The sequence below is a fragment of the Streptopelia decaocto genome, assembly GCF_964273445.1.
Source record: "Streptopelia decaocto genome assembly, chromosome: 18".
In the NCBI taxonomy this organism is placed as follows: domain Eukaryota; kingdom Metazoa; phylum Chordata; class Aves; order Columbiformes; family Columbidae; genus Streptopelia; species Streptopelia decaocto.
In genome coordinates this window covers 1,677,421-1,694,796 of record NC_138673.1, presented here as the reverse complement: position 1 = coordinate 1,694,796, position 17,376 = coordinate 1,677,421, and the positions used below count along the sequence as shown (strand labels likewise).

General features: G+C 48.1%; 1 protein-coding gene across 1 annotated transcript in view; it reads right to left on the bottom strand.

Annotated features, from left to right (window-relative positions):
• Positions 1 to 333: 333 nt before the first annotated feature.
• Positions 334 to 17,376, bottom strand: part of CALN1 (calneuron 1) — a 110,465-nt gene continuing 93,422 nt past the window's right edge. The window contains exons 4-5 of the mRNA XM_082068609.1: positions 7,406 to 7,559; positions 334 to 699 (exon numbers count right to left, since the gene is read on the bottom strand). Of these exons, the coding sequence (XP_081924735.1) occupies positions 572 to 699; positions 7,406 to 7,559 (282 nt within the window). The 3' untranslated portion in view covers positions 334 to 571. The remainder of the gene's footprint in view (positions 700 to 7,405; positions 7,560 to 17,376) is intronic.

Below are 17,376 nucleotides of genomic sequence, written 5' to 3'. Positions count from 1 at the left end.
CTGAAAATACTGTACAAGGATTCTCTAGCTCCCCTCTAATGCCGTCAACTCAAAGGCATGGTCATAAGGGAAAAAAACCCAAAGTGACGCTGAAGTACATGAATTAAAACAAACAGAACTTGCTTGTGGCAATGCTACGATCAACTTCTGGGAATGCGGGCCCGGCGGAGAGCTACGTGGAATAGTCAGTGGGCCCCTCGGTTAAAAGACAGCCCCGCTGCAATAAGTCACGAGGCTGCGCCTCAAACTGCAATACAGGCTGCTGGATGAAAGTTCCTTCCGAGTTACCATTGCTGTTTTAAGCAATAATTCGGGACTCCTGTATGGTTTTTTTTTATTGCATTAGGAAACAAAACCTTTAAAGCATTAAGACAGCCCTTTGATGTCCCTGCCAAAAAGGATGTAGTTGATTCACAAGACACGTTACGCTGCTGGCCTCAGGCTCCTTGTCGAATGGTGCGTTGCCTGCCTGCCTCTGTCCCTTTGCCGTGTGAGAGCCGGGTCGGGGGAAGCTCACCCGGTGGCATGCGCATGCATGGTCAGTTTGGGTCACAGTGTCATGGTGAAAAGGCTACTCCATGCCGCTCCGCAGAATCTGGTTGGCCGCGATCAACATCACGCTTATAATAAAGGCCATGGCGAAGGCGCAGATAAGGCTCTTCCGTACACAGGTCTGTCTGTTCTGCTTCTGGGCGTGCACTGTGGGGAAGACACGTGAGAGGTGAGATACTCGGTCAAAGCAATGTTTTTGCTTTCAACCAGGGTCAGCTGAGCTCGGAAACCCTCCTTTTGCTCTGATTATTAGAATCACAGAATCATTTTGGTTGGAAAAGACCCTCCAGGTAACTGAGTCCACCCATAACCCACCCCTGGCACTGCCCCATGTCCTGAGAACCTCATGTCCGTTTGTCCAACCCTCCAGGGATGGTGACTCCAGCACTGCCCTGGGCAGCCTGTTCCAATGCCCCACAGCCCTTTGGGGAAGAAATTGTTCCCCACATCCAACCTCACCCTCCCCTGGCGCAACTTGAGGCCGTTTCCTCTGCTCCTGGCGCTTGTTCCTGGGGAGCAGAGCCCGACCCCCCTGGCTCCAAGCTCCTTTCAGGCAGTTCAGAGATCAGAAGGTCTCCCCTCAGCTCCTGTTCTCCAGCTGAACCCCCCAGGTCCCTCAGCCGCTCCCATCACACTTGTGCTCCAGCCCCTCACCAGCTCCGTTCCCTTCTCTCAACTCGCTCCAGTACCTCAAGGGCTTTCTTGGTGTGAGGGGCCCAAAACTGCCCCCAGGATTCACGGTTTGGCCTCCCCAGTGCCCAGCACAGGAACAGTCACTGCCCTGTCCTGCTGGCCTCACTGTTCTTGATGCACCTTGGTACAACCCTCCAGTCCAGCCCTCAGAGATCCCCTGTGCCTGCCAAGAGTTCCCTCTCCCACAAAGTCCTTTCACTCTCAGCTTGGCTTTTAAACCTTTCAAGCACTTGTGTTTTGGTTTATCTGTGTATTTCTTTTAAGCTCTTTAAGAAGTTCTCTCTAAAGTTCTTTAATCATAAATATTGGTCTTCTGTGAATCCCTGAGACTCATCCAGGTCAACTGGGAATGAGCAGAGATTCAAGATGTGCTCCCTGACAGCACTTGAAAAGACACTGTGATAGTTCCCATGAGTATGCACGGTACGTTAGTCATTTTTCCAAGCTGTCTTTAGGTTTTCTGTGCCTAAGCAAAATCAGGCTTATTAAGAACCTTTTCAAATGAATGCTTGCAGAATAATTGTCAAAAGAGGTGAGAGTAATTTGCGGCAGTTAAAATGCAGACGGAGTTGGGATTTTTAGCGTTTGATTTATTTTATTTAATTTTATTTTTTTTAAAGTTCATCAACGAGGATTCATGCTGTGACTTGCTAAAACCAGTTTGTGTCTCTGTTTTAGCCTCCCTGCCTACGAATATCAGAACAATATGGGGTATTTGGGTACTGTGAAGATTAACCTGTTTGAAAAGACCTTGAGGATCGCCCAAGATAATCACAGAGAGCCAGAAGATCCTCACGCACAGGATGGATAGTTCTGGCCTGACGCTATGAGCAGTAACTCATGGCCTTGTTTTGGCCTGAGCAGGGATGTACCCGTCCCTTTTATCTCAGGGATGGACTTGTGACTATGGGAGACTTTCAAAAGGTTGACAAGAAGCTCAGAATTACAATAAACCTAAAATGTGACCAAGAAAAGGCTCCAAGGGCCCATGTTTGGAAAAGTCATAGAATCATAAATGTCCTGAGTTGGAAGGAACCACCAGGATCATGGAGTCCAACTCCTGTCCCTGCACAGGACACCCCACAGGTCACCCCGTGTGTCTGAGGACGTTGTCCAGTCTCTTCTTGAACACTGTCAGGTTGGGGCCGTGACACCTCCCTGGGGAGCCTGTTCAGTGTCCAGCACCTCTGGGTGAAGAACCTTTTCCTCATGTCCCACTGACCCTCCCTGGCACATCTTCTGCCGTTCCCTGGGCTCTGTCACTGTCACAGAGCAGAGCTCACCCTGCCCCTCCTGCTCCTGCTGAGGAACCTGCAGCCCATGAGCTCTGCCCTCAGGCTGCTCTGCTCCAGCTGAACAAACCCAGGGACTTCCGCCACTCCTCGCTCAGGGAAGTATTTTTAGAACATATGGAAAAAAACCTTGTTCTGATCCAGGCTTGAACATCGATGCACAGAGCGAGGGGAGCATTGGCTGCTGCATTTGGAACACTTGCTTCATCCCTCCTCACCTCCTCTGGCCAGGCTTTAGTGGTGCCTGTGTCCCAATCCCAGCTCCCACGCAATGTCCCAGCATCAGCCCAGTGCCGGAGGCACCAGGAGTCCTCTGTTAGGCGGCACTTTGAGCTGGACTGCTCAGAGCCGGGAGCACTGCACCGCCAGCGCCCCGAGGGACTCGTGTATTCTGTGCAGATGATGAAACCCCCGAACAGCAGCTCTCCTAAGTAACCTGCTCTCCTTGCACTGCTCTACTCCTTGGTTCCTTCGCTTGCTTTTATAATGCACACAATCAATACTGTGGTTCCTTGGGTCTGTGCGTGATGCCCTGGAACTTTGAAAAGCTTGTTAAATCACAGCTTTAGTTATTTCTTTCTGTATTTTTTCTATTATTTCTGTGCTTTGCAAACACTCCCAGCCAGCAGCCCAAGCAGTGCCGGAGCCATCGCAGTCGGCATCGCCCTTCAGTGAGGGGCGCTGGTGGTGACGACGGTGACTGGGAGCAGCAGCTGGAGACTGGCCAAGGGTTTTTGTCAGACCAACTCTCTTGTTCAAATGAGGAGAGTGAAGAATGTTCAGCGCTCCTTACAGAACTGTTCCTGAGGTGAACAATTTCTTTAGTCTTCTGTTAGACCATCAAAACCGAGTTTTAAAGCAGCAGGATCCAGGTAAGTCATTGTCATCTTTTATTTTTTACTGACTGAAGGTGCATCGAATAAGCAACCTATGAAATAACTTCAGAAGAAAGGGGAAAGGTCTGTGCTGAAATGTAGAGATGTTACAGATCCAGAGAGACCCACTTGCTATTGGTTTGAGCTCAGCAGGAATTGCTCCAGCAAGAAGACGAGCATTACAGTTCCTCTGCTCCTTTGCAATCCATAGGGAGACAAAGAAGCTGAAATCACTTATTTTTTCACTGCGAACAAGACTACATTCTGCCCTCTTAAACATGAAGAACCTTTTGCCCTTGCTGCTAACTGGTGAGCTTTGGCCCTCAGTTCTCTCCTTTCTCCAAAGTCAGAGATCCCTTGAGTGTGGCGTCTGTGCTTTCCCTGTTGGTTTCCATAGCTGGCGTTGTCTCAGGGCTGGATGCTCAAGCTGGTTTGGATTTGTCTGCCAGCAGGAGTTTTGAACACCCGTGGGAGGTGCAGGAGTTTGGACATGAGCTGGTTCCTGAACTTGGCCAGAGCCTGAGGCTCATGTGGAGATGCCCCAGCCTCTTCTTAGGAGGGAGAGCCCCTCCCAGGCGATCCAATGTAAGGAAGAAAAGCCAAATCGGACTGGGTCATCCTTCATCTTCTCAGCATGCAGAGAACATGCTGCTGAGGAGGACCAGGACATGGGGCTAATGGGTCCGGCCCATTTCGGGGTCATGGTCACGATGTCCACGGTGGCTTTGGTCAGTGTATGTGCTGCAAGCCTTCTTGCCTGCAGAAAAAGGCTTGCTAACATGAACAGCTACAGTGTATTTATACCAGCTTCTGTCACAGCCCTGCCAAAGGTGAGTGATATTTGCTTTCTCTGGCTGGCTGGAGTTATTTTGGGTTTAAGAGGTCAGTTGTTCATTCACGAGCCCTCAGCTGAGGAATGGATGCTGCTGGTGCTTGCTGGGGGGAGCAGGGAGGGGAGATGCAGCAGCTCTCGTACATCCAGTTAATTTGAGTGTCAGGGCTGAGGATTAAATACCTGTGACAGCACGGGTCACTGTAACCAGCTAGCACTTGTTTGCCACGAGTTCAATGTCATAAACGTTTGGATAAAGGGAACTGCCAGACAAATGATTTTTGTACTACAAATTTTTGCTAGTACAATGTCACTGCAAATTGTTGTCATTTTCTTGCGTCTCTTCTCATAAAAACACACACTCTTCTTGGGTCTCAGCCTTGTTCTCCTGCCCTGAGCATTAATAAAAATTGAAATAAAGGCTAAAGACATAACTGTGTCTTCCTTCAGGTCATATATTTTATTGGCAGGGCTGGTGTGGGCAGCTTCAACTGAGGAGTTGGGCATTTTCATCACTTTGCTCTTCATCAAGAATAAGGCAAATGAAAACCCCTAGAAATGCGTAGGAGGGAAAGCTGTAATATAAGCCCAGAGCTGACATCTCGCAAACGGCTTTCATGTTCAGAGCGAACTGAACAATATCCCAGACTTGTCCTTGACAATGAATATTATATTGGATTTAAAGCATGTGTGTGGTTGTGTGTGTGTTCATATGGGTGTGGGAGGGAGAGATAAGGTATCTTGTCCGTGCTGACATAGTAAAAATATTACAAAGCTGTGAAGACCTTATCATGACGAGAAGCCAAGACGGCAGAATTGTGACAATGACAGAACTTTGTCCGTCTTTGTAGCGGTGGCGATGTTCAGCTCCTGGCTGGGCTCAGCCAGGGAATCCCGAGTCTGGAGAAGGGTTTGGGGGCGTTTCTTCGATGGCGAGTTGACAGTGAGCAGAGCTCCCCCAATCCAGCAAGTTTCTACTCAAAGAATCTGCTGTGTCTCTTCCCTCAGGAGCCATTCCCAAATCTCAGTGAAAACCATCAGGGCTCATCCTGATTGCATTCCTATCCATAATTAAAGGCACTTCCATGGGGTGGATATAATGTACATTAAATATAGATGTGAGCCTCTAAGCTAGTCCCTTCAGGCTACCTTTACAGTTGGAAGAAATAGATGCTTTTTAAGGTACAATTCATCTGATCCCAAGGTATCACCTAAAATAAGCTTGAGGAATTATACCCCAAGAGCATCTCCTTCACTCCTCTAATTAAGAAGTGAGTAAAAGGTGGCTGATGTACATGGAGACACTGCTGTACAGCCATTTAAAGCCAGGATGAGACACTGTCCAACCTTCACGTAAACTTAGTGCCATTGGTCCATGCCATGAGGCCCTTTAATTCCTGCTTTTGAGCCCTGTGGGGATCTCAGTGTTTGGGAAAAGGGAGCACCGGGGCACAAATAGGACATCCAGGCAATGGCACGTCCAGCCCAGAGAACTGCAGGGACACAACCTGCTCTGAGCTGCCTTTCCTGGGAGAAACGCTCATGTCAGAGCTGCTGTGGACCAGAACCATCCCCTTCCTCTGGGACCTGGAGCAAAACTTTGCAGCTTTGTTGACAGCATTTGGTTGATCTTTATTCTCCGGTGGATTTGTGCGTGTATGTGTGTATTCCTAACAACATCTAAAAAAAGGGTCTGTTTTGCTTCTAGGTTCTGCCTAGCACCAGCAATGCCAACATCCCACGAGAAAAGCTGTTCTTGCTGTACTTTTGGAAGCTGGGACTTCCAAAATGAGATGCTGAGCATTTAGGTTTTCGGACCCTTATTTTTGCTCCTGGGATAGTTCACCCGAGTACCGAAGCAGCCTGCACGGCTCTTGCCGTGGTGACAGCTGGCACATGTCCCCACTGAATCAGCAGGTCAGTGGGGACTAACAGCTCCACTCATGTAAGCAAGTGTCTCTTCCTCCTTGTCACTCTCCAGGAGGAACAAAATAAAAAATGTTTGGCTTGATTTGAAGGGTTTTTGCCACTTGCCTCCCTCCTGCAGGCTTTTTAAAATTCAGCTGTGCCCTTCTACATCTTTTCTGCAGGATTTAGAAAAGAGTGAGTGTGCTGGATATAGCTTCTGAATCCCATTAATTAGCCAGGCTAAGAGTTGCACTAATATTTTTATGCTTTTCTTTGTTTTAAAGACGCTTCAGTTTTTATCCCTGGTGCCCTTTCAGAGGCTATTTGACCCCTCAGAGCACCAGGATTTCCCCCAAAATTGGCTGTGTGAAGTGGCATTGCTGTAGGTGGGAAAGCTGTCCCAAGGTGACATGCACAAACCCTGAGATTCTCTGTAGGTACCTCCCTGGACTCTTCTGCACTTGAAACGATTTGTATCAGTTTAGTTGTTCCAACCAGCAATGCTTTGGAGCAGCACAACTTCCCCTGGCCGAGAAAATCCTTCTCACAAGGTGACTTAAAATGAGCTGTTCCCTGGGATCCCAGAGCAGAAAACCATTTCTGGTTGTGGAAAGCCAAGAGAAAACTGGTCGAGCCTGATATAGCTTGCTAGAGCAGGACCCAGTGCCAATGAAGTCTTGACATGCTAGGCTGAGAGAGTGATGCTATTTCTGTAGGGAAATTCAGTCTGCCCTAGACACCCACCTCAGCATGGGCTGCACATCCCTCTGCCCCATTCCCGCCAGAGAAAGGACCCACTAGTTCATCCCCTGCCTGAAATAGGATCAGCTTTACTTAGACCACACGGAAGGAGCCTAATGGCAGCTCTGGAGCTCTCTAAGTGTGTCATCGCTATGCACTTCCAAGTATTTTCTCCTGATTGCTGTGCTTTGAAGAACATGGTCTTCAAACACAGGATTAACAGATGAAAGGTTGCACGTAGATGAGGTTCTCAGGGACACTGTTTAGAGGTGGACTTAGAGGGGTTGAACAGACGGAGATGAGGTTCTCAGGGACATGGGGCAGTGCTAGAGTTAGGTTATGCTTGGACTTGATGATCTTAATGGTCTTTTCCAACCAAAACAATTCTATGATTCTATAAGTCCATGCTAAGCTCCGTGCTTGCCCATTGCATGTCACAGATCAGACTGAGTTTTACAGACGAAGCAGAAAGAGAAATAATTGTACAGAAACCCAGAAACTTTCTCCCTTACCTTCAAACTCTGTTTGACAGTTGCCAGAGTTTTCATTTAAACTCTCCTCTTCATTGATAATGATGTTCTCGATATCCTTCATCGTCAAGTGGTCCCGGAAGGCGTGGTAGAGGATGTGTTTCAGCTCTTCCAATGTTATCCTCTGCATGTCGAACTGTGGGAAGAGAACCGGGTTAGACTCAGCTGCTGGGAACATCATGGTACTCGGAGGAAGCAGGTTTTTTTTCAGCCTCATTTCAATACCTCAATATACCTCTGCAAATTTTGCTCTTTTGGGTTCATTTAGCACTAACAGTGTAAATGTGCAAATGGATGTTGCTAGAGCTCTTGCCAACTTAATGCCAGTAGAGCAATGGAGAAACACAGCCCTGTGCTAGGGATGGTGTCCCTGGTGGGAGATGCAGTGATCCAGTATCAGTCTTGCTCATCCCAACAGAGACAAAACCCCGAGCGACTCCCCGGGTAACTCTTACACCTCACCCTGTGCCACAACCTTGAATCTGCCCCTTTTTTCCTTCCAGCTCCCCGGTTGTGCTTGTGTGGAGAGCACAAGCTGAGAACGTTTCCCTCTTGGCTGACTTCTGCTGTAGATCCAGTGGGTAAAAGTTGTTCTTACACACACCAGATCTTAAAACCAGATGATTCCTGCAGAATACGTAGAAATGAACACTTTGCAGCAGAGAAACTTGGCACATGTGTAAAGTTGGCTCTGTGAGCCATCGGTGCGGTCAATAAAGGATGGAAATGCTCTGAGACACCCTGAGTCCTGCCCTGTGCTGCAGATGATCACCCTGTGAACAGCACCTTGAACTCAGGCCTTACAGCCCAAAACACGGGCTTGCCTATGGCAAACAGCGAGCACCAGGACTTGTGCACCCTCTTCTAAACTATTTACCTTCGGGAAGCCTCAGAAAAACCAAACATCTCTGGCTTAACGCTGTAGCGGAGGAAAGGTGATGCAAACCTGTGCCTGCTTCTGCAATTAAGAACGTGGCAATAGCGTGTGGTGAGATCGCACGGCCGGCAGTTCGGAAATGGTCCAGCAGGAAATTCCCTCTCCTTCCCCCCTGAGCTGATAAGGATTGGACAAACCTTATTAATTCTGAGTTGCTCGGTGTGTTATCTAAGGTCGTCTTCCCTGATCAGTGCTGTGCCAAGATGCAAAATCATTCATCCTCAAAGTAGTTAATTAAGAAAAATAAGTGCACTTTGGTTAAATGCAGACCCTGAAATATTTATGTGTATCTGTGTGTGTACTAGCAGATTAGCACACATATATATATATTTATCCACCTATCCTTACAAGCGCTGATTTCTACAATTCTATTTATTTATTTCCTGCAACAATCAAACATCTGGTGCAGAAAACCTGCAGGTAGTTGAACAGCAGGGGCAAGAGGCAAAGTTCTTGTTTTTGCCCCAGATGGGTTCTCTGAAGAGCAAGTCTGGTGGGGTTGGTGGTTTTGCTGCTGTTCTCATTCCCCAGGGATTCAACGTTCATGCCGCCCAGCTAAAAATAGCGAGCACACAATTGTCACCAGTGGCTCCTTGTTGCACAGTTCAAAGCTGGATTGCAAATCCCCTCGGTTATTTAGTCACAAATTTCCAGCCTGCTTTGTTGTGCATGAGAAAAATCTCACCACCCGTACTCCGTTTTCTTTCATGTTAAAAGAGCAAGTAAAATGGAGCAGCTGTGTACTTCGCAACCAACAGGATTACAGAAAGCGTTTCTCTTGGCAACTGCAGGTGTGGAAATGGAGGTTAATTCGTGTGGCTGCCTTGCAGCGGTGTGGGAAGGTGTTAGCGGAGGTTTGCTGAGCGCCTCGAGGCCGCCCAGGGTTTGCAGGCCTCCCGGTCGGCTCCACGCCGTGCTGGCCGCACACCAGCGCTGCGGAGGGAACAGCAATGGTTTCTGCCCTACCACCCGCTCCTGCATTCCTTCGGGGTCTTTCTCCCAGGGAAACTTGAACCTGAAGTTGAGCCCCAGCATCTTCCCAAGTCCTCCCATGTGCCAAACCCATAATTTCATCCTAGTGGTCATGTCAATGGGGGCGGCTTGTTTGTGTGTGGTTACCCCAGCCCATCACATCAGGGTGTGATGTTCAACCTGTGGTGGACTTTTCTTCCCGTTCTTGGCTCAGGGACAGTTCTCTGAGGTCAATACAAACTCTTTTTTCTGCAGTTTATGGGTTTGTTTTTATCCCCTTCAGGGAACAATCTTTGCAGAAGCTGTCCAAAACGTGTTGTCACCCATCACCCGGGGGGTGGTCACCCCTGTGGTGCTTCCCAGAGCAGCATCTCTGAGACATGCTCTTCACTTGTGTCCTTTTTGAGGATGCCTGCAGAGATGATTGATTGGATGTTAGGAAAAAATTCTTCCTGGAAAGGGCTGTTGGCCATTGGAACAGGCTGCCCAGGGCAGTGGTGGAGTCACCATCCCTGGAGGGGTTTAAAAGGCATTTAGATTAGGTTCTTAGGGACATGGTTTAGTGCTGGAGTTAGGTTATTGTTGGACTCGATGATCCTAAGAGGCTCTTCCAACCAAAAATATTCTATGATTCTATGTGTCAGCCTCCTTAAGACTGACTTAAAATGCTGACAGACTTTACATGGGCAGATTAGCTGAGGGTGCGGGATGTCCAGTATGATGAACACATTCTGTCCTCATGGAGAGTCAAAGAGAATTGACTCCTTCAGGATCTGCTTGACTATGTCTGAAGGTGACTGTGTTGGAAGAACAGCTCTGGGTCAACCCCCTGCTCCTTCATGTCTGCTACAGGTGTGAAAATTCACCTCAGGACACACCATTGTCTATGTCGACACGTGCTGCTCCTTTCCTCTCACTCCTACAAGTCTTTGTGGCTCTCCCTCAATATCAGTATTGCCACTACCAAGCTCTTGCAGAGCCTATTGTTATGCTACCTGGTGCTTTGCTTCAAGCTACCTGGATTACCAAACAACCATGGTTATCGCCTAATCTTAACAACATGGAAACAGTCATGACTTGTGGGTTTTTGGGTCTTCCTATACCAGTTGATCTGTCTAGTGGGAAAGAATTGTTGTTGACAAATACGCATCTGTTGCTGTGTCTCCAGCTCTTGATTTTAAGCTTTGTGATAATATAGGGAGAAAAAATTGGTTTTTTATTGTTGTTTTGCCTTTTAAGTAGAGAAACCTTCTCAAATGGGATTAAAAATCACCCTTGTTGGCTCATGTACTATTTGCCCTTCAGCAAGTATATGGTCCTTGCTCCTGCTTTGCTCTCCACTTGCATGCAGGAGGTATGTACGTCCTCATTTAGATACATATCAGCACAGGAGTTTGTCCAGAATAGGCTCAGTCTTGGTGCAGCCAGACACAAGACTTCGCATTAGGCTTGGGCTCCCAGGTAATTTCTTCCATTATCATTTCTCTCCAATCTGGCAGTTTCCCTGATTCAGTTTTCAATTACTCTGGCTTTTTATTGTTGCAGCGACAGTAACCAGGGAGCAACTCGTAACTTTTATTGGCTCTACTGAGAGGAAAACTGTGGCTGTTGCAAGCTGAAAACTTTCTATAGGATTTATAATTAGAAGAAATCAATGATGCTGCTTCTGAACGGGTGCTCTTGGAATAGACTGTAAGCAGTGATACAGAAACAAACCACCCAGTGCTGAGGCCCAGTTTGTTTCTATGTTATGTAGTAAGTGACGTGAATGACAATCTGTATGTGTACAGGTATGTTGGCTTCTACGGAGAGCACCAGGAATTGTCCACTGCAGTTTCTGATGGACCTCAGGAACTGAGTTGGGGATGTTGACCCAAGAGATACCTGGAAGGGAAGGTGGACCTGATGCCATCCAGTCTGTAGCTTCCTGACTCCTTGAGTTAAATTTCCTGCTGTGGATGAAAGCAGAGTCCCTCCCAGTTCCTCCAGTCTCCCTACCTGCAATTTGAAAGCTGGCAGCTGCCATGGTTGCAAAGCACTGGTTGCACCACTGGCACCTTTAGATACTTCGGTGTCCTACCTGCCATGCTCTCCTTCTGCTCTATGCAGGGGAATGGGAAGAGCTTGCCTCCTTGAACAGTTAAATGCTGAAATATTACTTATGATAATTTTGTTTAATATCAGCTCTGCTTAAAAAAAAAAAAAAGAGTGGGAGGCTCCTCTCTTGAATCCTAAAGTGGCCTTGGGGTGCAGATGGGGTGATCCCAGGCTGCGCCCCTGCGGCAATATGAGTGGGGCTGTTCTGCTGACCTGCAAGAGCTGTTGAAGCCGCATGAACAGAAATGCTCTTCTCATCAGGAGGCGGGACTGGCTCCTCTGGAGTGATGGTTTTAGCCAGGAGAGCACTTGCATACTTATTTTTCCTAAACCTGCTGGACACAGGTTGCCCACAAGAGCCATCTAAAAAGGTCCTCTTGGGCTGTTGAGGACTCCAAGTGATCCTTGTGATGTGCTGTCCCACACTGAGGTGGGAGACCGACAGCAGCAGGAGAGCAGCCTCTTGCCTCGTGGTTTTGGAAAACCCTATCTGCAAACACAAAAGCCTAATCAGAGAATCATAGAATCATTTTGGTTGGAAAAGACCATTAGGTTCATCAAGTCCAACCATAACCCACCCCTGGCACTGCCCCATGTCCCGAGAACCTCATCTCTGTCTGTCCAGCCCTCCAGGGATGGTGACTCCAGCACTGCCCTGGGCAGCCTGTTCCAATGCCCCACAGCCCTTTGGGGAAGAAATTGTTCCCCAGATCCAACCTCAGCCTCCCCTGGCGCAACTTGAGGCCGTTTCCTCTGCTCCTGGCGCTTGTTCCTGGGGAGCAGAGCCCGACCCCCCTGGCTCCAAGCTCCTTTCAGGCAGTTCAGAGATCAGAAGGTCTCCCCTCAGCTCCTGTTCTCCAGCTGAACCCCCCAGCTCCCTCATACATTTCTTGTTTGGGGCAGCCCTTGATAATCTCAGAATAATAAGATAATGCCTTTGGTTTAGTCTCAACCTACTGTGTGGATGTCTTGAATGCCTGCAAGGCAAATGCAAACTGTCTGTGCCCACACCCACAGCCGACTGCCACAATGGGGGACATGGCCCCCAAAATACTGGGACTCTTTGCAGATCAGCTGGGCTCTGTGCTGTGCTAACCACCGGCACAGCGGTTCTGGGCAGCTCTGTGAGCGCTCGCAACAGACTGTACAGCTGTTCTTCGAGCCAGACGGGCTTTCAGCTCATAAACTACTGATCTGGGACTTTTCTATAGGACCAACATTTCATGTTGGACGTATATTAAAGCACACAGCCCCAGCGCACTCCATGCAGAACGTAATGTATTCCCCTGCCTGCCTGGGGGCTGGATGAATGGCCATTTTGTACCAACTGTATCGCCCAGATAAGCTCAGCGACGGATATTTCATAACGAGAAGAAAACAGCTTATGCTGGAGAAGCCAGGGGCAGCCCCAGCTCTCTCAGTGTCTCCTCATCACAAAGATGCTCCAGACCCCTCAGCATCTCTGTGTCCCTCTGCTGGACTCTCTCCAGTAATTCCTTGTCCTTCTTGAATTGGGAAGCCCAGAACTGGACCCAGAACTCCAGATGTGGCCTCCCCAGGGCAGAGCAGAGGGGGAGGAACAACCTCCCTTGACCTGCTGGTCACACTCTTCCTCACACACTCCAGGAATTATGGGCCTCTTGGCCACCAACTCGTTGTTAACCTTCTGGAAATGGTTTGGAGGCAGCCCTGAGTCTGCCTTGTACCAGAGGCCAGAACACGTCCACCTCGAGGAGGCCACCAAGAGTCACTATGGGCAACAAGCCTGGTGAGCAGGAGCAAAGCTGGGGTGCCAGCTCTGGTCCCACTGCCTGCCCCAGTCACATCATCCGCATCTGCATCCCCACCTGAACTGATGCACAACCAGGGACTAGTTCAGGTTTGGACAGCTTGGCATTTTCCCTTGCAGAAAATAACATTTCTTCTTTAAAAAAAACCCACGACTCAGTCCAATGCTAAATATAGTGAAAAAGAACACCTTTGGCTTGCACATTGGGATTGGACATGAGTCCCTTCCTCCATCCTGCTGCTTGCAGGCTGCACTGACAGCTCAGAACCATCTAGTGCTGTGACATACACGGCCCTTTCCCCGGGCATTTACACCTGATCACTGGCATAAGGCAAACAAACAATACTGAAATTCATTTGCAAGGCAAAATCCCTGCAGAGGCTCATATCCAGCCTGAGCCCCCTGCAGCCCCTCCTGCCCTGGCCAGAAGCACCGCGCTGATTTGTTCTGATACTCAGGATGCTTCAAATAGCATTTTCTAAATACTGGTGCTGCTACTTCTCATTTCTTAGAATCATAGAATAGAATAGAATCATAGAATTGTTTTGGCTGGTAAAGACTTTTAAGTCTGACCATTAACTTACCACTGGCAAGCCCACCTCTAAACGATGTCGTTAAGAACCTCATCTACATGAAACATTTCATCTGCTAATCCCATGTTTGAAGACCATGTTCTTCAAAGCACAGCAGTCAGGAGAAAATACTTGGAAATACATAATATATAAAAAGATAACTTAGTAACTAGTAAAAAATACAAGATTACTGTAGCAACTGAAGTATTCTGCTCTACTATTTCTACCCAGAATACTGAAGCCTAAAACGATTACCAAGTTTTAGCACTGGCACAGAACTGCAATGCAAACTATACAACCAGGGAGAGAAAGCTGTTCTGCGAGAGTTAGAAAAGGTTTTATAAAATCTTTAGGCACAACTCTTTGCAATCTTTTAAAAGCCATCAGAATGTTACAAAGCAATAATGACGATTATACATTTATTACTTCCCCACCCCTATTGCTACATGTTGTTCATTCAGAGAGTTAAGCAAAGCTCTTTTAACATTTTTTTCCTGGCTTTTCCCTGCGCACCCCGTTATCTGATTGCAGCTGCTGTCACCGGCTCCGATGTCCACGCTGTCACCTGAGCCTCAGAGTTACTCAGCAAATAACATCTGACATCACTAACTGAGATAGTGTTGGCTTTGTTTGCCATGTCCCCACCTGTACCCAGGGTGGGTTCAGAGCATCCCTTAAACCTTGTGGGATTCCTGGGACACGAGCTGGTGCACCCAGCGTGTTTTTAAATGAACCCATAAAGCCACTGGTGTTTGTGTCTGGTGACGGAAAACGCTGCTGACAGTCTGCAAAGAAATCATCCTGCATAGTCCTGGCTGTACGAGAACATCATTCCATCTGCTGGATCTCAGCACCTCGTGAGGGTTTTTTATTAGACACTGTCTTAAATGCCCTGGGGTGATATTTTAAGCAGGGAGTGGGTCAGTGCTTTGCCTCTGCACTGATCTCCTTGCTTCACAGCCGGGATATAATGGTTATTAAACTGGGCTAAGAGAAATAGGCCCCTTGATAGGTAAATTGCAGTAACACCTCCACAGAAAACACAGCAGCAATATTAATCCTGGGCCCATTCAATTAACTTTAAATAGCTTAACTAAAACATGGAGAAGCGTTGTGGGTTTCTTTTTTCTTTTTTAAATTAGAGAATGCTCTCAGGCTGAAGTACAAATTAACAAGCTCTAACAATTTCTTTTGCCTAGTTTTCCTAGTTTTAAAGCTCCCAGGCCTCGACAACAGGCTCCCGGTCTGATCCCAATCAAAGCGCATGCATAAATAGGTCTGCAACATCTTGACCTTCAAGGCGAGGCCTGTGGGAGCCTCTTGGAGGAGCAAACTCACAAGATTTAATTAGGGCTACAGCTGGGAGTTCCTATTTCAGGGCCAGTGCCTTCAGCCTACCCCGCAGATATGGAGTTTCTAATGGATTAATCTCCCCTGTGTAAATCATCAATGGGATGAGGGGAAATGTGCTCTGGGCTGGTGATGCTTGTGTGTCCTGCTGCGGGCAGCAGATTTGGGGCAATCCTGTTCCTCATTCAATTAATGAAAGCACAACAAGCGGGTTTTGTGGCAGAGCACTCTGTGGGGTGTGCCAAAACCCCATGTTTTGCAAGAATAACAGGGACCTGCATTCTTTGCCGCATGAGATGCTCCTCCATCAGGAGAAGGGCAGAGGTGTCTGCACCCTGGGGAGACGTGCTGGGACCCTCGGGGACAGCGGGTCCTGTGTTGGGTATGACATATTTATGTCTTGATCCCGGCATGCATGCAGCAGGGATCTGAGGGGACTCTGATCTGCGTTAAGTGCTCCAGAGCTCAAGCTTGTGCCATATGAAGTGCCAACAGAGCACAGGCCATTGCTTTTCGACAATAACCATCAACCTGACACCCAGCAAGCACAGAAGGATTATGGAGTGAGGGAAAGCCAATGTATAGCAAAAATAACCTGTCCTGGCTGTTTCACAAAACAGATTGGGCTAAAGCCACCGCTCTTCCCCCCGTTTCTCACGCACTGCCTGGAGGAGCGATCTTTGAGCCGCTTCTGAATTAGATCAGGTAGCAGAAACCCAAGTGAACTAAATGAACCGGCCCTGCTGCCACATGTCTCCTGAAAGCCAAAAGAAACCCATTGTTTTACTTAGTTAAAAATGTTTCAAGAATGCTGGGAGAAGTGGATTAGAAGGTGAGACATGTTCCTGAAAGGCATAAATGGCACTAATAATTACTAAAAGCTTTACCAGGGAGATTGAGAACTACTGTGGAAGACTTGAGGCATCCTTGACACAGCAGACGATGGCTAACAAAAAATAATACTAACAAAACAGCAAATAGACTGCTGTGTAGCACCAGGCAAAGCTGAGATAGATGGAGACCAGCTTGTCAGGGTGCTCCGTTTAGCCAAACAACATTTGTTTTTTAGGTTGTCCTCCTTGTTTCATAGCTCATGCTAATCGGCTGACAATGCTCTGTGCTGCGGTGGCCACAGAATAAATGGTGCTTTATGGGTTGGATTTGCTCCAAAGTGATGATCACCAAATATAAAGAGATGACAACTGGAAAAAATGGTTGTGAAATGCAGCAGCAGCTGTGGGGGTTACACAGCCTGTGCACCCCCAGGCTCCATTGCAGCATATTTTACTGGTGGAGAGAGCAGAGGGTCATTTATTCAGGTTAATGTGGTTACACAGTACTAAAGAAAATCCAACTTGTAGGAAACATGAGTTCACACTCGCTCCTGCATGAGCTCTGCTGGCATAGAACTCATGAGTTCTGCTGTTCCCGATGTGCTCACATCGTTAGGGATGCAGATAAAGGTTCCTCATCAGTGTACAGATCCCCGGAAGCTTTTCGCAAGCTGTGCTTCAGCATTTGGTCTGGTTGGTCCCCCAGAGATACCCCCGAACCCAGCTGGGCTGCGCTATGAAGCCAAAATGATGCTTCTGAGATAATGAACAGCAGTGCAGAACAGAAAGCAAAGGAGCATCACCTTTATTTGATCCTCTAGTGCTTGCATTTTGGGGCAGCAGAACAGAAAGGGCGCAGCAGAACATCATAGAATCACAGAATCATTTTGGTTGGAAGAGACCCTTAAGATCATTCAGTCCAACCATAACCCACCCCTGGCACTGCCCCATGTCCTGAGAACCTCATGTCCATCTGTCCAACCCTCCAGGGATGGTGACTCCAGCACTGCCCTGGGCAGCCTGTTCCAATGCCCCACAGCCTTTTGGGGAAGAAATTGTTCCTAAATCCAACCTCACCCAGCCCTGGCGCAACTTGGGGCTGTTTCCTCTGCTCCTGGCGCTTGTTCCTGGGGAGCAGAGCCCGACCCCCCTGGCTCCAAGCTCCTTTCAGGCAGTTCAGAGATCAGAAGGTCTCCCCTCAGCTCCTGTTCTCCAGCTGAACCCCCCAGTGTGCAGGTTGAGGAGACACAGGGTGTTTCCTTGCAGATGTCCCTCAGCTCTCAGAACTGTCCTTGCTGTGTTTGCAGCTCTGGAGAGGATTCAGGACACAACTAGAGATGGGGGCAGAGGACACTTGTGCACCTTGGTTGCAGCTGGAGAAGCCAGGTCATGCAATAGTGTCC